The sequence below is a fragment of the Dendronephthya gigantea genome, unplaced genomic scaffold (assembly GCF_004324835.1).
Source record: "Dendronephthya gigantea isolate DGI-Jeju-01 unplaced genomic scaffold, DenGig_1.0 000004F, whole genome shotgun sequence".
Lineage (NCBI taxonomy): Eukaryota > Metazoa > Cnidaria > Anthozoa > Malacalcyonacea > Nephtheidae > Dendronephthya > Dendronephthya gigantea.
In genome coordinates, this window is record NW_021163014.1 from 1,659,968 (window position 1) to 1,684,066 (window position 24,099).

Below are 24,099 nucleotides of genomic sequence, written 5' to 3' on the forward strand. Positions count from 1 at the left end.
TCCATTCTATTCCATTCTATTCCATTCTATTCCATTCTATTCCATTCTATTCTATTCTATTCTATTCTATTCTATTCTATTCTATTCTATTCTATTCTATTCTATTCTATTCTATTCTATTCTATTCTATTCTATTCTATTCTATTCTATTCTATTCTATTCATTCTATTCTATTCTATTCTATTCTATTCCTATTCTATTCTATTCTATTCTATTCTATTCTATTCTATTCTATTCTATTCTATTCTATTCTATTCTTTCTATTCTATTCTATTCTATTCTATTTCTATTCTATTCTATTCTATTCTATTCTATTCTATTCTATTCTATCTATTCTTTCTATTCTATTCTATTCTATTCTATTCTATTCTATTCTATTCTATTCTATTCTATTCTATTCTAACTGTTACCTTTGCTAAGATGTTGGTTTCTGATTCTTTCAACCATTTTCTTATTCTGTATACTGCATGTATATCTCGGTTCCGTTTTTGAATTCATTTGTTATTTTAGTCGCCAATCAGTGCATTTATTAGGTATACGCATTATTTAATGTATATTTGGATGAGCATGTGATATATATCATATTCCTTCGATATGACGAGGAAAATAGTGGTAGAAATAATTCGTTATTTACATAATTTAATTTATATAGGTTGACGGGAGTTCTATCAGCTTATTCAGAGAAGCGAAAATCGGGTATGACTAAGATTAAGATTTATTAAAAGTACCAATTTCGCAGTTAAAGACTGAATTACATGGGTTAAAAAAATTATAATGTTATTCTACAATAAAATATAGTTACAATTGGATGATAAGAATAGCGTATCCACTGCTACAATTATTAAAAACTCTACTTCCAGCAATTACAAAACTGTTGGCAAATTTATCAGTTCTACGCTTAGGGATTAAGAGTTTATCACTATACTCCGAAGAGAGTCAGATGTACTATAATTTGGTGGAACAATGGAGTGCAATTTGTGTGTTGAATCGATACACATGCATTCGTTCAACGAATCTCTTACAAATCTTCTCTCTTCGTATAAGAAGCATTGTCACCCAAGCACCGTCCATTGCTTTATCACAGGAGCAATCTGGGTAGATTATTCGGAAGACTCGACGTTGGATCTTTTCAATTTAGTCGTTTAGGTATTGAGGCAAACTATAATGCCATACTTCGCACGAGTACTCCAACTCCAATATCGGTCTGACGCACGATGACTTGCACTAACTTTTTCGATGCAATTTTAGATCGTTTTAATAATCGTAGATTATACAAACGTTTCGCAGGCTTTTTGTAGACGCAGTCGACATGAGGAGCCCACTCGAGATTGTTAGAAATGATTAAATCGAGTAATTCAATCTCCGATACAATGGAGATATTGCAACCATCAATGGTAAGCGGAGTGAGGGTTGCGGGATCTTTTGTCGAAAGGCATATATGCAAACTTTCTTAGTTTTAGTGCAAAGAAGCTCAAAGGGCCAAGTTGGCAATCCAATTGATAAGGACAGGACGAATGTCCATATTTCGTAGCTTTTGTAAAAGAATGTTGAAATCAATACGAACGAATGCTTTTCAAAAGTTTAATGTACAAAATAATTCGAAGGCAAGTGCCAGGTGTATCCATGGCTTTGTAGCACTTCTGAAGCATATATACTAACGCCATCGTGGAATTGGTTCTTTTGAGCGCACCAAATTGAAGCTCATCAATTAGGCTAGTAACTGACCGTAAAAGCCAGTTATAAGAAAATGACTCCAAGACTTTACCTACAGTGGATGTAAGTGGGATCAGTCTAAAATCGGATTCGATGTCGGGCTGACTAGGGCGGTATAGCCTATAGTCATTGGGTTTGGTCTCTTGCTAATTGAATCATGGCAGCACAGCTTTATGGCAAAGGTCTATACTTTATGTAGCTTCTGTAAAATCAGCAGTAATGCACCTTTACAAATCTATGGAAATTTATTACTGAACTAATAATCCTAAATAATTATCAATCGTCATCAACAATGTGCCAGCGTGTCAAACATAAAATCCTCGATAAATATTTATGTGCAATATAAATTAGACCAAACGCCCACATTAAAGAAAGCTTGTTTTGAGTTAAAATTAATCATAAGATTTGTTTCAAATTTTATTCACGGAATGTACGGCTTCAATGAACATGCAAATTATTTAACTCCAAGAACATATTAGTTTAGCGACAGCGAAGATTACGTGGTCGATTTCCGTGACTCTTAACAACCTTCTCGTCGAATATTAAACCCCATGCATCCATGATCATGCTGTGTTACTTTTGAGCAAAGCTTTCCAAGATATCATATTTAGAAACAAGGTATGTATGTAAATTTTCGAGTGCGGGTATTTTTTCCCACGCAATATGTGAATTCTAAGTCACGCGAACGTTATGGGTATGCAATGTTTGGTAGCTTTATTTCTTATCAAACTGGCAATGTGTTCAATCTCTGCCTAACAATGTGCCTCACAATCGCTCACTAAATAAATGTACTGCAGTAAAGGCGCTCGAGAGTGATTACCTGTTGTTTAGACTACATATTAATTAAACTTTAAGAAATAAGTCAACTCAATTCGAGTGTACGCAAATTAAAAAGAAAAGCGAATGCAAAAATTTACCAAAGCGATAGAAATGGTTGATACAGGTAATGATGCATGGTTTAAAAATCAATGTTTTACAATTTTCTCCCTGACTAAAAATTTAAATGAGCTAAAAAGCTAAAAGCTCTCGTCTTATGCAAATATTAATATGCTGTTATAGTTAGGAATTACGCAGTGGGGAATCGGCGTCATTCTTAGGGGTTTTTCCCTGCAAATTCTTGTATTATCACACTTTTATGTTTTAATTTGATCTTCATTAATTTTTTAGGATCACTAGATCATTTAAACTCCAAAACGGGTTCCAGGCCTGCATCGGAAAGCGTGATGATCTCGGAAAAGACTGGAAATCTATCTATTCTTATTTGTCTGCTGACTGTTGTAATTATCGTGTTTGGCACTCCTCTAAATCAAGGTAAATAAAGAGGAATTTATAGGCCATATAAAACTTTTCCCGAAAGTTTAAAAGTCCGTAAGAGTATATTTTATTGAATTTAAAGTGCCTATATCACTCGTGGAATCTTTATGCATTTGAGAAGAATGTAAAAAGTTAGTTAATATATTAAAAAAGTTTTTTCATTTAGTGCAATAATTTTCAAGATACTAGCCTTTAAACTACCTGCAGTTCCTGAGTCCCAGGCTCCTGTAAACAATGAGCAGTTTCAAATTAAATAGCCGTGTTTAAACCCAGGAGGTTGGGACTCAGGAACCGCAGGTAGTTTAGAGGCTTGTATCTTCGAAATTATTGCACTAAACTAACTAACTTTTTACGTTCTTCTCAAATAAAGATCCCACGAGTGATATAAGCACTTTAAACATAACACAGCCAAGTGGTAACGATAAGCAATCATTGCCAGAAATCGTGGACATTTTGCTCCCGCGTAATACGGTCAGCGCGGTATCCACTGTAATTATTCAAACGCATGTAAAATGGCTGCTCGAAATATTAAAAAGAGAGTTCCATATAAAGTTTTGGCTAATATAAGCACATTGGACCACGAATTTTATAAAAGAAAGCCGAAAAAAAAGTATTAAGTATTCTTCAAAAACCCTTGGCATTTTTGAAGCTGGACGATTGGTAACCTGCCGTAGGTCCCCTGAGGTAAGCTATACAGGTTATTGTCAGGTTATTGAATCCTCACTAGAAATTGTCCATAATTTACGACGTTTTGGAAGTTACTTTAACTGTATATTGTCGTAAGTTTTAAAAACAATTTGAAAGCATCGAAATATGGATTTCGAAACGAGTTAGAGCTAGCCCTCTCCATCAATGGTTTCTGGACAAATCAACAAGAATTTGGCATGGTTTGCGCTATATTGTATGGAAAAGTATGGCTATTACTACATTATATATAGGCCAAATAAATGCTGCTGTGGAAGTAAGTAGACAGATTTATTTTACAAATTTTGGGTCAGAAACAAAGTAATATCCATACTAAATAGGTATCGAGTTTGAGCTAAGGTTTTACTTCTTCGTAATTTTTGTAATTCAAATTTTTTTGCAATCCTAATACATTTTAATAGACTTTTCTGCCGCCATTAATTACGTCATTCTTAATCATGGCAGCCATTTTGACCCATATTTCTGGCAATGCGCATCATTGTAATTTTAAGAACACTGAAGTAGACTGGAACGATAACTCAGCCGTCCTCTTTAAAGGCAAATTGAAGGCCATTATGCATGCAACGTCTGAAAGCGAAAATACACCGCCTTATTAAACATCCATAAAATAAACATCTAAAATTTAAGTGCATGTCTAAAATTTAAGTGCAAGTTCCAGGATCCTAGAAGAATGTTTGCCTTACTTTTTTGGGGAGCTTAACTTCTTCTTCGGCAATTGCAACATGCTGCATGGATAGTATAAATTTCAAGTAACTTCTAGGTTCTTGTTGCTGTAGTAATTTTATGTGAATTCTAGGCAATTAAACAAGGATAGTCAAGCACTGAAACTGATTTGAAACTCCGTTGCCTTTGTTTAGGTCTGCTGGAGTACGCTATGATGAGAACCATTTCGAATACCACCGGTAATTTATCCGTATTTTTTTGACAAAGATATTAACAGGAGAAACAACCATCGCACTCCAATTATGTCACACCACGAAAGATTAAGACGTACAACATTTGGAAGTATTCGTGCTTACGTATGTCAATTTGCCTTTGTTTAGGTTCACTTAAGTCCCTGGCGGAGAGAAGCATTACGAATACCACAGGTAATTTATATACCAGGCCTTAGTTGTTTTTATACTTCGAAATAACCTTTGAACAATCAACTATTTTTCTACAAAACCATGACGTAAAACATACTAAACTCAATACGTATATTAATTGAAATATTTCCACTAACAGCTAACGGTATGTTGTTTTTACCACTTAAGGAAACGAGAAGCGAGTGAGGGGATTATCCATGCTGGATTTCGTTGGTATTGCCATCACAGGAGTCTTCCGTTCCACCATAATCGCACTTTTTTGTTGTACTACAAATCAAATAATTCTGGTTGAGAAGATGTAATAACCTCGCAACCAAGAGAATGGCGATTTGAAAGCACTTTTTCCTGAAATGCGAAAGTATACATGTTTTCTCACTTTTGATGCTACAAATTCAATTCACAAATCTCCGCGGAAGCATATACCGCATTACCACTTGCTTGTCGAATGTCTCCTAGGTATTGCCCGCAATTAGATTTTCCGAAACAATTTTCGTCTAGCTTCTCTGTGCAAGCAGGGGCGGCGGAAAATACTTTGCATTTAGAGATGCGGAATAGCATATACAAAGTAAAAACATTGCTAGTGTGGTTCTTACTTTGTAAAAATATTTTCAATAAATGTTAGTCTGGGCTGGGAAGGATTAGGGATAGAGGTAGGGGTAAGTTCCCACTTCTGGGGGTTACCCGAACACCTCCCTCTATTCCGCCGTCTATTCTAGTGTTAGGTATACAGTACTCTACAGAGATAACCTAACAAATCGGATTCATGTTTACAAAATCATATAATTGGAAATCATTTACTCAGAGTAGAATATTCGATTTTGAATAAACAACTTACCATATGATGGCATAATAATTCTCTCTGAGTAAAATTATGTACATAAATCCACCACTAAAAGTTTATCACCATATTTGTTGAGAAAACTTAATCAAGGGCATGCATTGGTTATTTTCTCCTGAACACCACGGTTTGCTTTGCTATATAAATTATATGAAGGACGTGCCTGAACAGACAATTTTTGTTCTTTGTGGTATGGTCTAATCTTTTTAGACATCAAGCAGTGCTGTAAGTTTTTTAAGAGAACTTAAATCGCGGTGAAATCACAGATGAGTGTTATGTGGCTTGTTCCGCAAACCCAAGTGCATGGCGCACAGTGTTATGTATATAATTTTATACACCTTTATATGTGTGTGTCGAACGCTGAAATGAAAATTAAAGTAATCCAAGTATTCTCACGCTTGTATACTTCAATTTGACAATAAATGATTACTCTGCCATGTAATTATGCACCTAAACCTTGTATACAACATTTCAAAGCAAATTAATCATAGTTGCTGGGTTGCATGTTATGATCTCAACATAACAGTCACGAAATCGGTGAGTATAGGTGTTGTTATTGTAATATATTGTGTGGTAACTTTACATTACACTTTAGTTAACGTTACATATTATACGGCAAAACGGGAAAACAAATTGTAAAACGCAGTAGGTGGTATTTAATACCACTAGTAAATGATTCTCGTAAATGCGCGTAATATAAATTCGATGTTAACTGTATGATTTCGAATTCGAGTTGGAAAGCCAGTAGACAGCAATCAGTATGCTACACGGGTTTTACTCATTTATGAAGACTGAGACATTCAGCTGAGACAACATTTTTAAAATCAATTTACCACGACATTCACAATGGCGTATACGTATGCCAAAATTCTAGTTTCAGAATACATGTAATTGCTCGCTTCTGTATTGCATTAAATTAAACGTCGTCTGGTACTGTCTACACATGGAATAGTGCTGATTTGTCAGAGGCTGATGTTCTCATTTCAGTCGTTTGTAACACGCATATTTTATCGACGTCCGGGAACACTTCCGCTTTTTAAAATGTTGTAAATTACGTATATTCCCTTAGCTAATATGTTCTGCCTTATGCAGCTACCACTGATATTATTCGTAAGTTTTGCCGCTTATGTGTTTAATACTTCGTATCATGCAATATTATACTTCCTATCATCCAATATTGACCTAACAAAATGGTTAATCTACGGCAAGCTTAATTCGCTTTAAATTGAAAAGTTATGAAAATACCCGAAACTTGTTGTAGTAGTGTTTGCAAAATCGCTACAACAAAATCATAACGAATTACGGTCATTCAAAACCAAATTGAGAAAGTTTAAACGTTCTTTCAATTGGTTTCACTATTAATTCCTCGAATAGCGAAAAATTATCCTAACTATGAGTTAAGCTTATCTACGATATGTTAATTTTTTATTGTTCTATTCAAAGCTATTAATAGATGAAGTATATAAGACCTAAATCCGCATTCTAGAAGTTTACAAACCCTCAAACTCCCTGTATGTCAGGACGTACAAACCGAGGATAAGTACTGGATCACGTACTCCTCAGTGGCGGATTTAGGATAAGTCAGAATGCATTACAGCGTCTAATTTCCAATTCAAACTGACCTCAATAACAACGCTCTTGGCTATTAATTTCCATAGAATATTTATCTATAAAAATCTATCAATACGATTGCAAGTTTGAGCTGTAGTAATTTGTTCTGACTTACCACGTCGTCCAGCTTTCAAAGTGACGAGAAAAAAGTGTCCTTTTTGCCTGGCTAACATTACATGTGTGTTTTTCTCAAAGATATCAGCTTATCTGAGTATTGCACGAATAATGTAAGATAAAAAAGCGCTAGTTCCTAGATCTATCTCTCTTCTTGTGAGCGTCCAAATAAATTACAATGAACAACGAGTGGGATGGGATTAGAGTATTGGCTGTGCACTATGTCTTTTTATGGCATGCAATTATTACGGCTAGTAGGCTTGGCAGCAAGGTATTGTTCTTTTCATAGTTGGTAAATGATATTAAGGATCAGTCAGTATAGGAACACCGCGCCAACATGTGTGCTTGTCTCCACAAAGCTTTCGGTCGTGGACTTTATCAGTGCAACACACCTTTAATGGTTGAAGGAACGAATTAATTAATCAGCAATTAATTAATTAATTATATAATTGTGTGATATAGTAATAAAGGCTGGCGTCAACTGACCGAAAAAGTTTTTGTTTATTAGGTTAGGTATGTACGTAAAGCTATTACCAAAGATCTCTTACTCTTCACATTCTTGCCTAAAATGTTTGAACAGTTTGGAATTTTCCTTGGTCTTGGTGCCATAATAGAACGCTTCATTCTCTTTCTTAGACTGGATTTCTATACGCTGAGAAGTTAGATAATTGTAATTCCAATACATTTCCAAGACAAGAAAAACACACTTTAAAAATCATTCGAACTACGTAGTCTGATTGGACGAACTATAGCTTGGCTGAATAGAATGGATCTGAGCATAAACGTCCGCGAAAACTTGTTGCTATTACAGTGCTTCTTTCTGGCATTGTCAGTTTGTAATGCTGGTGAGTAATCAAGTACTGAAAATCAAATGCCCTTTATCTATGCCGTAGAATATTTATACCGTAGACTCTAAAAGCTTTGATTTTCAAGCGACATTTACATTAAAATTCAAATTATCTTTGTTTTAAAAGCCCTATCATTATAGTCAACTATCCCGTGGATGAACAAGCTTATTATACAAAAATGCATCATTTTCTAGCTAAAAGGAAACTTAATTACCGAACGAATTGAAGTTAATAAGTTCACGGCAACCAGGTATATAATTCATCGCAATTATCGCTACTCAGATTAATTATAATGAAAGTAATCACCCCAGAAGTAGACACAGGACCGGAGTGTCGAAACATTCGGTCGTGAATGTAATCTTTGTGTGTTGATTACTTTAATTAATTAAACCAGAGTTGCGCGATAGTTGCGATAGAAACTTACCTGTTTATGACATTTCAAAACTTGTAGATTTTCACTCTCCACTCGTTCAAATTTTGCGCTTGCGCATAACTTACCATTAAATCTCCATGTCATGGAATTTTGATCGACTTTGGAATCCGCTTTTTTCTATCACAATACCCAGGTGTAATTCCTAATATACCCGGAATTAGTACCCTCGCACGGCGCTCCCTCTGGCTATAAGGGATAAAAAATTAAGCTCATTTTCTATTCTTGCCTCATGTTGAATTAGAAAATTGTGATGGAACTGTAGTAAGTGAGAAGTTCACGGGAGCACAGCCCAAATATATCCAGGTTATGCCCGGAAATCAAGCAATCCTCAACTGGACTTGGTGCGTCGCGGAGAACAGCTCGATCACAGGCATCATCGTTTACAGGGTGATTCACGTTGACTCACAAATCACGAACCATGCTTTACTCTCAATGGGCCAATCAAAGAAAGTTTATCAGTATGTCAAAGACAATTCACGCCACGAACTCTGGAGTGCTGAGAATTTGATAGATTTTCAAGAGAAAGCAGTTTTTGTTATCAACAACGTGAGCAAAGCAGATGGTGGTGAATACAGTTTACATGTTCGAAGACTGGGATACTCCGATCTCCATAATGAAATCACCCTAGTTGTCACCAGTGGTGGTGGGTATACTTCAATTTATTAGCATAGATCTAATTGTAATTATGCTATGTTTTTAATGTGAAAATTTCACCTCTGAAACAAATAAAGGGGCTCTAAATTTGATAATTTTGGAAATGAAGTAATATTGATATAATATTTTGGGACTTATTTGGTCCAGGCTTATGCCAAAACAAGAGATTCGGCCAGACCAAGAAAATTCTCTTCATGGCACTACAAATCAGGCGCAGTCTAGCTTAAACGAACGTCAGTGGATTTAAAGTACTATAATGCACTATAGTGCATTAGTATAGTACTATAATGTACTTATTCTTGCTCTAAAAGCTTGGCTCATGTTCAACTAGTTTACTGGGGAACCAGGCTCCTACAACATTCTAATCGGATCATCCCGTAATGCATACCTCGAAATAATAACAATTTACTTAAATCCTATTTTAATGTACCGGGGTTTTTTTTAAGTTGATATGACCGGGGGTGTGCTGATAGGGCGCACCCCTCAGAAATTCTGTCGAAATTATCTTTTTAGTTATATTTTTAGGACGTTTTATCACTATTTAACCTAAAAATAAAAAAAAGTTGAATTCACATCCAAGATGCTGCATTTTGGCCCCATTCGATACGACCACCAATCGAAAAATGGCAAAAATCGATAAATATTCTATGATCTTGGTTCTTTTCTATGAAGAGACAAAAACATTTTGGATGTGTTATTTTTTGTTTTTTTAGATTCAAAAGACATAGTTTAATTTTATGGCATACCTCTGATGTCCATAAATACAACTTCTCAGCCTCGACACCTTGTTTGACAAATGTCGTCAAACGCCCGGAAAACTTTAAACTTTCAAAAAAAAATTTTTCACAGTTGTGATGGTAGAGGAAGCGAATGGAATCACTTGTTTAGGAATGACGAACAAATATTTATACCCTCGATATGTAAATGGGGTTAACTTAACACGAGTTATTTAGTTATACTGGATTTGCCACCCGCAGTCAGACAAGATCGAAAATTGATGCACTCAGCTCAATTTCTCGACTCCCAGACTATCGTGATATGAAATTCTTTTCTTTTATAATCCTCTCATTCCTCTGTTATTTATGTCTATATCCATTGACGAAGAATTGTGATCAATCTTGTTTGAAATTTACAGGTATCACGAAAGTCCTTATGGCTCCATCAAGGAAGCAAATAACAAAGTGGATGTCCAGGAATAATTCAACGGATTTTCAGCCTAGTCAACGAAGGCCTAAAACAGGAAATGGACATTTGAATGCTTATGTTTTTTCGAGTGTTGTTGCGTTTTGTTTTTTAATAATGCTAGTGGTCGTTCCTATCGTGTATTGCAAATGGAAGAGGCGTGGACATCAAGCAATTTGTCTTCGATCCAGGAAAAGGTGTTTAAAAAGTACTTCCAAGTCTTCTGGTCAAGACTATTATACATTAGTCTGACCAAATCCAGTGCAGTGTTTGTCATGGTCTGCATGGTACTAACAACCTAATTGCCAATAATTCCATAGATTCTCATGCGTAGATGCGTATAGTTATTTTTTGTGTCTTGTTGTGATTTGATTTGTATTTTTTGTTTGAATTGTTTTTTTAATTTGCTGAATTCCTAAGAAGAGTTCAGTACTACTTTAATATTTGATTCGAAATTACAATGTAAGTATTTCGTACTGGCAGTACGGCCAGTACATCAACTGGCATTACGGCCAGCAGAACGAACAGTTCAACACTCCGGACCCCGTTCCATACATACAGTATATAGCCAGGTCTCTTCCAAAAAAAATAAGTACGCAGGAACAAAATACTAGCTAAAATTACACAAATTCAGAACAAAGCAACAAAATGAAGTATATTATTTTGTGAAAAGTTCGTTTAAATCGTAGACTTAATCGTAAACGTTATGGCCAAGGAAAAAGGAATGCTGTGCATATATTTTCTTCTACTGTCATATTTCATTGCCGTGTTTGCAAGATAGGCTAGGCAGGTCAATTACATAGGTGCACATTTAAATGTATATAATTTATATGGATTATAGTATATAATGATTGTTTTCATATAAATTTAATAACGATATTTTGTTTTAAAACTTACGATTCATGGAATGCGTGTGCCTTCCAAGATCATGGAAGTAGCAGGTCTAATATTGATTAAGTTTCAAATGTATGATTGTCAGGCAATTCTCCATCTGGTCAGTTGATAAACAACCTTGCGCGCAGCAGCTGATTGATAAAGAATAAAAAATGAATCACTATAAAGCGTAAGTATTTCATAGTAAGTATTTCACCCAGCGAAAAAAATCCTTTTCACACACTGGGTCTGCGCCATGAATGCATATGGTACCAGGCATTATAATACGCGTGTTTTTGACACACTTTGTGTCCTTGTAAAAGACGAATGTGTCCTTGTAAATGGAAAAGTGTGTAGTTAAAAATCATGCCTCATGGACAAAAATGTCTAATATAATTTTAATTTGACTATTTAAAATGATTATTGTTTCTATTATAAAATTGACATTATTGAATATATTATATATTAAAAAAGGCTAGAGACTGACGGACCGTGCTTTGCATGGCTATGCTCTTTTTTATATGCTTGCGTTGTAATTTCACGTTGTAATTTCTAAGACTAAGTGATTATTGAACCTAAAGACAATGTGTGTCCTTGTAAAAATTCCGTATTATAATGCCTGTATGGTACATACATACTCGACTGTATAATGCTATAAATTGGGCTTGCAAAAGATTTTCTTATGCACAGAAACTATCTACTAGAATATTTGTGTTATTCAATTGTCATCATGTTTCTACTGTCTTTATAGCTACATGAATGTACATGCAAATTAAGACATCGTTTGTGGTCGTCACGGAGTGATAAACATTTAGGTCGACGCATTGATGATCGGAGGAGAAACAACTGGTAAGATAATTCAGAGATAGATATAGATATTGCAACGAACGATCACAAGAAAACGATGAAACCAGCTTTTAAGAATACCCTATGATTTAGGCTAAAATTTATTAGTCGTGGAATGTATGGGTTGAGTGGATATATGCAAATGCTAGCTGCTATTGTAAAAGCAAAATGCACTGTCACCATTTTCTCGATTTCTGCTAAACAATATCCTCACATTATACTAAACAAACTGGGTCGGTTGATTTCTTTCACGATCTAAAAATGTGATTATGGCTATTATATGAAACGAAATCAGTGGTAAAAACGACAATCTCGCTGGGTATGTATAAATAACATGAATAACATTAAATAACCAGACAAGTATAGACATGTTGTTGCATGTCAATAACAAATTATATATTTCATATTTCGATATTTCATTTCAACTTTAGTTTTGAAGTGAAAAAAAAAATTGGTTTTACAATGAGAATCGTGATATTAGTTTGATCATCTGTATAATAAGAAATTTGCAAGAATTTTAAATAATAATTATGATTTATAATAGAGATATCGTTTCAATGTTTACATTTTTGCATTCGTCAAGCGGTAAAAAAATGCGAGCACTTCATGTGTATATAATTTATATATATTTGGAGGAATCATCATAAATTAAAGTATTGCTTACCAAAAATCATTCACTACAGTGCTATCATTCCCATTTGGATGAAACTGACTGTAGTGGATGATTTTTGGTGATCAATTTATATACTTTTATATCTGCTGTATCTATATGGGGTCTATTATATGGCATAGAACTGAAGCTTTTCTTTAAGCACGGCATGCACGGAAAGCTTTTCTGGAATCCTTGCCTTGACGTGATTTCGGTATTGTTGGTCCATGCGAAAAATATTAGAAGCAAGTATTACAAAGGTTTTTTAACAGGTATATAGATCCAACAGATGTTGTGAAATCACTCACAACCTCCTATATACATTCGGTACAAAAATAGTCATAAAAGTGTAAACATTGCTCGCCCTTGTGCTGCAAGATAAGATGTCATTATAAGCAGGCAGTACTAATTAGGCTCTTGCAGCCTAACTAGCTACATGTTTGATATTAAAGCTTCAAGTTCAAAGCATCAAAACAGTAGAGTTTATTGAGCAATTACAGTTGACTCTAAATAAAATTTCGCATCGACGTTTGCTCCATCGAAATTTCAAAAATCACTTTCTGAAATTTGGTGTTATAGCTTTTGCAGTTTGTTATGTCTGTGCAAATTGACCTAGCTAGCAAGCTCAAGTAAACTGGAAGCAAATGCGAAATAAACAAAGTAAACAAATGCCTTCTTAAAGCACTCAATTATAAGCTTACGATTATGAATTATTTCTCTTTGATAGAGATTAGATCTCTTTAGACTTTACGATTATTATGAATTATTTCTCTTTCACCATGCTCTTATTTTTGAACTGCATATATCCATTTAATAGGGAAGAATGATGCTAGTTATCAAACTTGTAAGCCTACTGACAATGATTATTCAAATTCTTGGAATTCCAAATCAAGGTAAATTATGCAAATAAGGACGACAATTGCGTGCTGCCCGTTCCGCCAGTTTGCGCGAACGAAGTTGATAAATTTCGTTGGGTTGTGATATTCATGCATTTATTTATATAAAAAATATTGCATTTATTTAGGAACAATACTTATTAATTTATGTAGTCTTTTCGCCGTTGCAACTTTTAATGCCCCAAAGGCTTAGTGGTTCAGTGCCCAAGTTGTATCACATGACATGACGATATTAATTTTTCAAAATCGTTTTAGTTAAACTGTTTTAGTTCGCTATACAAGGTTTATTTTTTGTAAAAGATTTTCGATTATTGCGTTGTTCTTTTCTCGCAGTGATTAGTTTTAAGAAATATGCCTAAACGCGGTTTGCTTAATTAAGAGTGGAAACCCGATATTCTTTGCAGTTACTAACGAAAGCAAGCAGTAAAAGTCATTGAAGAGCGATAGCAACAAAATTTTTATTCTTGAATTCGAAAGAGCATTTAAATTATCACCAAAATCTTGGAATATAATATTCATATTGTTGCTCCTATTATGAAAAAGTCCTTGTAATATTTTCGCTAAAAGCAACAGCTTGTTACAAACAGTGATCTCAAATAAGACTTGAACGCTAGCTCCGCCAGAAGTTTGAAGCCGTGATGGTGGAAATTGGAGCCTTTTTTGTAGGCATGATCCAGTTCCCCGGCGCGGAAATTATGAATGAATATTTAAAGCTCGTCTTCCAATAAGTTTACACACATGCCTAGATAACAGTAACCCAAAAAAATAGCATGTATTCTATACGAATACACTTAACGGAACAGAAAATCAAACATCTTGCCCGACGAAACCAAAAAAAACGACATTTGTTATTTGTTTGAATTTTGTTCAAATACATCGGTTTAAAATCATCGCAAATTCCGTGGAGTGCGCATTCTTTTCATGAAATATCCTCTCTTGTTTGAAAAGAGCGTAAAAAGCTGGTATAATCCCGGCAAAAAATTCCTTCCATGGCTTCACCCCTTCGTGAGCATGCGTCCTTTGATATAAGACAATTAACTAGAAGTACATGCATGCAGCAACCCCTCGCCATTTCAAACGAAACAAAATATTTCCTGAGCTAGCCAGACCTAACCTTCAATATTATGAAATGTCCTAAATGTAAAGCCGGTAGCTGATGTTTCAAATTTTTCGGAAACAAATACAGCCGTAAAGGTGAAGTAAAATCAAGTTATAGACTTTCACAGTTTAAGTGAGAGTTAATACTCCATTATATAGCTAAACCCTCAAAACATCAAAACAGCCCCAAAAATATAAATAACCAAGCAGTGAACGTCGAATGTTGTTTTTCGATTATTAAATTCATGCAGTGATTGCAGTCGACTATATATAAACTTTTAAAGTGATATTTGTTATATTAAAACTCCGAATTACACTTTTAAGGACTCTTTTGGAAGTTAAAACGATGATGTAAAGCCTTAAATAGTCGGTCTCGTCTTCGCAAAACCGAGCAAAACGACACACTGTACCAAGCTCATAAAATGTATTCGTACAGCAAACACGAAAAAAACCTCGAAAAAAACAAAATACTCCTACCATTTCAAGGATTATAAACCAGTTGTTCCTTTTCACCCGGCGCTAATTCTTCCAGTTCTGATAATATTTTAAACTTTTCCCAGTGTTTTATATGTTATTTGATTCCACATTTCATATAGTGTTTTCGAAACATTTTTTTAAAAAAATAGTTTGCAAAATGACAGTTAAATTGCTGACGTTTTTCACTGAAACGAAACACGACGTTTCGTCTTAGCCAATCAGCAAGTTGCTAATTACCAGTCGTCACTCGTTCAAATTTTGCGCATGCGCACAAGTACCATGACCATTGAACGTCCATGACATTTGGGTGACTTTGGATTCCGCTATGTTCTCCCGGGTTCCGGGTATAATTCCTAATCTCCGGGCGGAATTAGTACCCTCGCACGGTGCTGCGCACCGGCTCGGGGATAATTGTAACGTTAAATTATATTATACCGTCTTACAATGTATACAAAAAGCTATTAATGCGCACATAACTAAAGGCCGGCGCACACTAGAGCTATGTGCTTAGCAAAAAGTCATTCGTGGCCATTGGCGTAAGCCAGTTGCTCTCGTGTGCGGGCGACTTTAATTTTCCGGCTACTTTGGTCATTCGTGCCACTTACGGCAAATATCAAGCATGTTTGATAATTTTTGCCTCGCGTGCCCAAATCGTTCTGTGTGCGGCAAACTGAAAGCTATCTGCTTATGGATTGTCTTAACAGCGCATGCGTAATATGCGAAAGTAAACATCCAAGATAGCGGCCGTATTGGAAGACAAACTGGTTGATCTTTTGCCAGAATACAGGTGTTTATACGTTGTGAATTTTAAAAAGATTTTAGATTACTACAGATTTTAGAAACAGAGAGAAACGGGAATGCGCTATTGCAGAAATAGCTTGTAAGCTCTCTCAAACAGGTAATGTAATTAATAGCACTTGGATAACGGTGTTTAGTCTATATAGTCCGACACAACAGCAACAAAAATAACAACACCTCTTCGTCTTTTCTTTTATCCATAATTTTGTTTTTGCAATCTGTATGCCATCTTGGATGTTTACTTTCGTATATTACGAATGCGCTGTTAAGACAAATAAGCAGATAGCTTTCAGTTTGCCGCACACGAAAAGATTTCGGCACGCGAGGAAGAAATTATCAAACATGCTAGATATTTGCCGTAAGTGGCACGAAAGACCAAAGTCGCCGGAAAAGTCGCCCGCACACGAGAGCAACTGGCTTACGCCAATGGCCACGAATGACTTTTAGCTAAGCATATAGCTCTAGTGTGCGCCGGCTTTAACAGCCCCGACTCGCCTTCTACTATTTTAAACCACTTTTTTGGTGCCTTGTCAAGTCGATGACAGTTTTATAGAATACTCTATATTTATGATTGTTTTCTTTTTTTTTAAATGTAGACTCGCATTCCATTTCATATGCCCTCGGGTCGGATATTACAGTGTGTTTGAGAACAGTGGAATATATAGAAATTGTAGTCATCCTGCGATGAAATTGAATTTTCATCAAACATATCAAGCACGATGTAGGCACTTTACTCTACAGCATTGGAATTAATCCTGATAAACCTGGTTAAGAGAATTAATACTACTAAGTTTGGATTCAGGAATGTAACAAACAGGCGAAATACAACTCACTTTGCCTACATTTTATTGAGATGAACATGTTTGCGAATAGGCAGAAGTATACAATGGATGAAATTTGTGGATTTGGGTATTTACATGATGAGTTTAGACATTGGATAACCTTTTGGTTGGGTAAGTTACGACATGATTGCTTAAATGTAGTGACGCCGGATGGGAGGGTCTGCATGCACAGCATTGAGATATGCAATAATTCCTGGAGGAAGTGCTCTCTATCATCAAGTGAAGCCAACAACCCTGGCGGATTTTAGGCTTCACTGACACTACGTCGTTTTAACTTCTAAATGGCTATGGTTGCTACCACTGACATACCGCTACCCAAAGGCAAAAAATCCGTCTCCCTCCTGGTTTTTGATGAAAAATACGTTTAGATTTTTGTGGGATTTTCTAGTATAAGAAGTTAAATTGTGTCTTCCTTTCTCGGGTTTCCCTGTTTTACAAATTTGGCGAAGAGGTGGTTTTTTGCTCAAAATGCCATGTTGCTGTAGTGCCTGCCTGGTTACGCTAATGTTTTGCGCACATTGTGTGGTTCGCAGTAGGCGCGCAAGGAAATGCCTGAAACTGACGAACACGATTTGTAAAAGATATAAATAGAGCGTAATACTCTTTAGATTATTTTAGGCTAATCTTAGTTGTTTTTCCGCCTCGCCTTAAGTATAGCTAGAGCATAAAGTGGCTTGTAAAATTCAATAACAACATAGTCTCGCAAAACACACTCAAGAGAATACATACTTTGTACAACGGTATCGACGAATTTCTATGAAAAGAATAAAATAATATCATAAGACTTACTAGCGTCCTGAGCATTTCACATCAACCGCTCATCTCAACTCTAAATCTACTAAATACTCGCGCTAAATTGTAAGCGACTAATGGTTTTAAAGGTAATGAAAAGTCCGTTCTGCGCATATATTCTGCACAGCAACACATTCCATTAGTTTGGGAGCAACGTTTGTATTAAAAACGGACAGTTCGGGGGCACAATTACTTTATTTCATGTTGCAAGGCGAAGAGGCTCGAATCGTGAGTGACGAAGATAAGGCTGCTAGAAAAAAGCAATAAAATTATTATACTGAAAGGAATGCTTCAAGAATTTATTTGTTGAATGAGTACCCGAAATGGCGAGGCTATTTTTCGTCGCTACAGACGCTACGGCCTTCTCGCTTGTCCTACAATTACAAAGATATAAAGTTTTGCATACCGGTTTATTTACAAGCTTCACTTTATATCTTTTTCAAAATATAATAATATTTTCTACAAAATATAATATAAAATTAGCATATTCATCACAGCCGGTCGAGCGAGAACGAGAAGAAAATAAAAAAATTAAAACGACACATACGTTGTGTAAATATCATACAACAAACGTAAATAAACATTGTTATGCGCAGAATATATGCGCAGAACGGACTTTACATCATCTTTAAAAGATTTACGTTTATTCCATCTACACTTTATTATATAACACCTATATCATTAGCTCAAAGCCGGTAAATTTATTACAACCGATGTTATAAAAAGCAAACATGTTTGGCAAAAAAATATTTTCATTTTATCTTTAATTAGTTTTAAATACAAACGTTTCAATAGAATAACATGAATTATAATGTGAATTATTTTGGGGTATGTGGTATCTTTCTTTTTTTTCTTATAGCGAAAGGGTGTTTTCAGCGGAACAATACGTACTATAGTCACTTTATACTGGTTTAATCTTCTTCCCTTTGCTAGGATTTTAGACATGGGCTGATACTAAAATACGATAAGATATGTAGAACAACCAGTGGATTGGCTGTTGAGGGCTTAATATTTTCTTTTCCAAGATTTAACATGGTTCAATGATTATAATTTCTGTACCCTCTACCCACTATTGAATAAATTAGACATTAATAAAGGGTGGACTAGGTATAAGATGCTTTTTGGAAAAAACTGAGTTGGCTAGCGCTTCCATGCTTTGTTCTGAAACATTAAATTAGAGCAAACTACAATGTATCATTCACATGAGCTGTATTTCCCTACTTAGTACTTATCTACTAAATCTTGCATGATTTTTGGCCATGAATTTTTTTAAGTTATGTACAAGTATGAAGTTTTGGAAACAGAAATTAATACTTTTTGCACATAAAAATGTCAAGAAATGTATTATAATTGATAAAGTTTAGAAATGTTTAATTTTTTTCCAAAAAATTTTCAAAATTTTTTTTGTCACACAAAATAATAAGACATTGCTGACGTTTCTTCAAGAGGTATAATTTCATGCGTATTGTATTGAAAAAATTACCGATGAGGTATTCGACGTTTTTCTATCATTTTTAAAGTTATAATACTTATTTGCGCTGGTATTGGTAAAACAACGTATACGATTTGTATACATCTTGAAATAAGGGTTTTTCGTATTGTAATTAATATAATAAAATTATGTCGAACACAGGGCCGTCGCTAGATGCTTTATTTTTTTTGAGGGGGGAGTTCATAATTACATATTAATGTTTATACATGTAGCTACCATTTGTTTCTATACAAGGTGTATAAAAAAAATTCGAATCGAAATTTTGTGTTTGATTTGAATAGAGCTTGAAAAATTAGTTTTTAAGTTCTAAAACCCTTTTTGATATAATTAAATAGTTTCGAAAATACGTCGGTTGGGGGGACTGGGACTCAGGAATGATTTGCAAACACGCCGTCTTTTATAATGTAAACATGAAGAGTTTCACTGGCGATATAGTTTGCGCTTTTCAAGAAAAAAATGCGGGAACGGTGCGTTGTGTATGGCTGTAGCAACTAGGCGAGTTTTTCTCAAAATATTTTACGTTATTGGAAGTTTTTCAGCTCAAAACTCAGAAAAAATAAAAAGCACTGGTCCAGTTTGTTTACAGTTCAATGATCTCGATAGCCGATGTTTTTGATCGCCAATATCTTCGAAGATAAATAAATTTTGTAAAAAGACTTTTTTGGATTAGTGGTAAAGAAATATGAATTCTACCTTATAAAAGCCTTCTTATTTGTAAAAATGGCATAAATGAGCGAGGTCCTAAGTGAGCAACAATTTACAAAATCACAAAAATTATACATCGTTTATTGGTGCTTGGCAAATTTTGATAATAATAGAACCCTTTCGATAATTACGTGGCAACATTAAATTTAAATTTTTACATCTTTGCTTGTGAGGGGGAAACTTTAAATCTATCTCATTTAAGACATTTTTAAATTAAAGACAATAGCGTGATAACATCATCCACACGTTTAATTTTTTAATTTAATTACTTTTTTAATTTAACTACTTTGTTTATTGAATTAGGAGGTTGCGATGGAACAACAAAAAGTGAAAGAATCACAGAAACAAATTCAAAATATACGCATGTTATGCCAGGTAATCAGGCAGTTGTCCAGTGGGCATGGTGTGTTGCAGTGAACAGCACCATTACAAACATATCCATTTACAAAGTGACCCGTTTTAAGTCTCGAACTACAAATCATATGGTATTGTCAATTGACGTATTAGAGAAAGTAAATTATGCCAGAGACAACTCAAAGCATGAACTGTTCAGCGTAAAGAAAAAGGCACGTTTTCAGGCAAGGGCAATTTTTGTTATTAACAACGTGAGCGAGGCGGATGATGGTGAATATAGTATAAGGATTCGAAGGATTGGATACCGTGATCTCCATAACGAAGTAAAAATATTTGTCAATCCTCGAGGTAAGAACATTTTTATCAGGAAAAGTCTGCCCTTCCGTTGATGCCAAAAACGTAGTGATTCGCTGAAGTATGATACGCATTACGCATGAATTATAATATTTAGTACAGCATAATATAATTATTAGGCCAACCAATGGCAATGAAGTCTTGAAAGAAAGTAATAAAAATTGGCAGTCCTGCAAGCAAACTAGGCGAGGTACGAACGAAACTTAATTAGCCTGCATGGCTTCAATTTAGGCATAACTACAATATCATATCCATTTTTTACAAGCTATATACCGCTTTGGTCGGTTGAAACTGATTCGTACCAATGCAGATCGCTAATTAGATTGGTTCACAGTATTTTCCATCGGGATCACATTCGGCGCTTAATTTACTTGTTTTTCAGAACCCGCTGCGCAAAAACCAGCAACCACAATTACGAATAACCCAGGTAATTGAAATGAGACTTAATTTTTCGGATCAATTTCTTATAATTTTAACAATATCCTGCATAAACATACTCTTCGCAATTTATTTAGGGTGCGGCTTATTTTCGCTCGTATAAATGGCCCTAAAGTGCATCAACCAGCGACGATAACAATTATTGAATATTCAAAATTATAATAATCTAGACATGTAACTCCAAGAGGCCCTGTTGGAAGCTTTTAAAATTAGAAGGAGCCCCATGTTTATATATTCGTCTTATGTCTAATTAATCTTCAAGAGGGCGCCGGAAGCGCCGACGTGGGTATTAATTCCGCTCGGAGTTTAGAAATTGCACCCAGGTATTGTGAGAGAACAGAGCCGAATCTAAAGTTGTCGAAGTTCTATGTCATCTTCGGTCGACATTTGACCGTTTTGTCAGTTATGTGCATGCGCGAAAATAAAAAAATTATAATCGTATCTAATTTACTTGTTTTTCAGAACCATCTGCGCACACGTTAGCAACGATAATTACGAATACCCCAGGTAATTGAGTTTGTCTCTGTTGCATGTATAGTGCAGAGAGGAGTTCTTGTTTATGCTCACTGGAATATTAATTTTAATGATTAGAATCTTTCGGTTTTTCGCGAAAATATGCGTGAACTTTCATAGATGGAATACCAAGTGAGTCTAATGAGCCAGAATAATTTTCTTCAGCTATATGGCCATTATTATAACTGAAGAAAATTATTCTGGCACATTAAACTCACTTGGTATTCCATCTTTCAAAGTTCATCATGACCATTTGTGTAACAAGCTATTTCAATTTGTTGTGTTGGATCCAAACAATAAAATTCATAATTTGTTGCCAGAGAGGAACAAATCTATTTATAATCTAAGACATGAAAGAACCTTCGATATTCCAATGAGCCACACAAATAGGGTATCAAGCTCTTTATAAATGCTATGAGTATATAATAAGGTCAACAAAAGTTAACCTCTCTGTTCAAATTCAATTTTAAAATGAAATTATTTCATTATCTTACATTAATAATTTTAATGTTTCTTAGCAATAGTTATAGCTATAATTTTAATGATACAATTGCTTTAACTGTAAAAATTACGTAATTTAGCCTTTAGGCTGCGACCGTAAAGTACATGATGCATTTTTCTGATCATCATCCGTAAATTGCTGTTGAATTCCTCTACTTAAAAGCGAACTATACGTTTCTTCTTCATGGTTCCTTATTATATAACGGAACAAATTGTTCCTAAAATTGAGTTAAAAGTAAGGAACGAATTTTTGATGTTCATACACAAAAGCGAACTTTATGTTCTCATTGTATTAACGTTCCTTAATGCATTCGGAACTTTTTGTTACTTTGGAAGTTCTTTTATGTAAAGGAACGAATGCGTGCATGCAGTTCCTAAAGAAAATCGATCAATAAGGTGCCGTTCATCACGTCCTCAATAATTAAAACAAACAACAGCTTATAATTATCATACTCGACCTGAAGGGACTGTATACATGAGCCTGCAAAATTACACGAGATTCAATGAAGCGTGAGATGATTTTGACTTTTTTAAGACATTGAAATGAGGTAACATGTTCCAAGCAGTCATAATTATAACCACCACAGCAATAGCATGTGCTTATTTGGTGTCATAAAGACTTATTTTAATCCCTCAAAGTCCTCTCACGCTTCGTTGAATCTCGGGTAACCGGGATCATGTATGAATAGTGAACACACCCAACCCTATTGCGTATGCGACCCCGTCGAGGCCTTTTCACTTAGGGATCGAAACAACTTAGCGGAGACACAATTACCCAAAATCAAACACAATTGAGAACAGAATTATACGGATATAATATAAGTTTACAAATACTGTACATAGCGCTTAATATTTAAAATAGTGTTGGAAAAACAAAAACAAACTGCTTGTTCGTTTCACAATTTGTTAATCTATTCCAAATCCTTGCCTGTTCAGTTATAAATACACACTATGACGTCATAGTTTAATAGTTTAACATGCTCTTTTGTTTGCTTAGCTTCATGAAAATGATCAAATTTATATTGTTTCTAGCTATTAAAGGAAGAAAAAGTGAAAGTTTATCGCCACTTTACATTGGCTTGATCGTTGCAGGCGCAATCATCGTTTTTTTCGGACTCCTGATCTGCTACAAATGCAGGAGAGCACATTGTCCATTGCTAACACGGTGGTGGGAAAGATTCAGGATTTACATGGGCTGTTGTTTTTTGTTATCTTGACCAAGTTTCCCTCCCTATAATTTATATAATAGACCACAGGTTCATCCTTCATTATTTTTCCGTCTAGTTCACGCGACTAGAAATAATATACCTTTATAAAGGTTATTATTTTTTGTTAAACCAATGCCCGATTAGGAAGGAAATAAGTTTTCAAAAAAATAGATGTGTTAGTACGTATTTTAAATACATGCAAGGCATGACCCCACTACGAAGGAAAAAACGAAGGGTGTTTTTGTAATTGTAGTATAAAATATGTAGGTTTTTGAAATATATTTGTGTGTGCTGCTTTTTTTCAACCAAGCAACATTTAACAGGTAACCTGCTTGCCACGGTGGCTCGGGGCTACCTTTTTGCTCTTATCACAAATGACGTCATAGTGTATATCTATAACTGAACAGGCAAGGATTTGGAAAATATTAACAAATTGTGAAACGAACAAGCAGTTTGTTTTTGTTTTTCCAACACTATGAATAAGATTTCAGAAGTAAAGTCAAAGGATACAAATATATGCGTGAATGATTTGTAGGAAAAATAAAATGATATTGAACTGCTAGTATAAGACACGCGTTCTGAAAAGTAATGACATAAACAAGCGATGACTGATAAATTCGGTAAGTTTATATATAGACCATGGATTTCAGCGGCAAGGCTTAGAAGTTCTTTTTTATACAAAACTGGTTAATAGTTTTCAATTACATTTCATTCCATTTTACGTTTTTCGCCTAATTTTGAGAAAATGAAGCTCAAAATAATGTTT

The 24,099-nt window shown here is 34.9% G+C and overlaps 3 protein-coding genes across 6 annotated transcripts; all 3 read left to right on the forward strand.

Annotated features, from left to right (window-relative positions):
* The first annotated feature begins 2,187 nt into the window (after window positions 1-2,187).
* LOC114544660 lies at window positions 2,188-5,119 on the forward strand. The gene is made up of 5 exons (XM_028563243.1): window positions 2,188-2,331; window positions 2,881-3,024; window positions 4,590-4,634; window positions 4,776-4,820; window positions 4,986-5,119. Exons 2-5 carry the CDS (start codon window positions 2,937-2,939, stop codon window positions 5,117-5,119), a joined length of 312 nt encoding a protein of 103 aa, XP_028419044.1. The 5' UTR covers window positions 2,188-2,331; window positions 2,881-2,936.
* Window positions 5,120-6,114: 995 nt separating this feature from the next.
* LOC114515655 lies at window positions 6,115-11,322 on the forward strand. Its single transcript, XM_028534953.1, has 4 exons — window positions 6,115-6,192; window positions 8,017-8,225; window positions 8,903-9,304; window positions 10,451-11,322. Exons 2-4 carry the CDS (start codon window positions 8,147-8,149, stop codon window positions 10,747-10,749), a joined length of 780 nt encoding a protein of 259 aa, XP_028390754.1. The 5' UTR covers window positions 6,115-6,192; window positions 8,017-8,146; the 3' UTR covers window positions 10,750-11,322.
* Window positions 11,323-12,402: 1,080 nt separating this feature from the next.
* LOC114515627 lies at window positions 12,403-23,996 on the forward strand. 4 transcript variants are annotated; one of them, XM_028534919.1, is made up of 6 exons: window positions 12,403-12,535; window positions 13,683-13,758; window positions 20,269-20,667; window positions 21,056-21,100; window positions 21,574-21,618; window positions 23,158-23,996. In XM_028534919.1, the coding sequence occupies exons 2-6, from the start codon at window positions 13,689-13,691 to the stop codon at window positions 23,340-23,342; spliced, it is 744 nt and encodes a 247-aa protein (XP_028390720.1). In that variant the 5' UTR covers window positions 12,403-12,535; window positions 13,683-13,688; the 3' UTR covers window positions 23,343-23,996. The 4 variants fall into 4 exon arrangements, with proteins under 4 accessions (XP_028390720.1, XP_028390721.1, XP_028390719.1 ...); XM_028534920.1 differs by lacking the exon at window positions 12,403-12,535 and adding an exon at window positions 12,916-13,137; XM_028534918.1 differs by lacking the exons at window positions 12,403-12,535; window positions 13,683-13,758 and adding an exon at window positions 16,986-17,087.
* The last annotated feature ends 103 nt before the right edge of the window (window positions 23,997-24,099 follow it).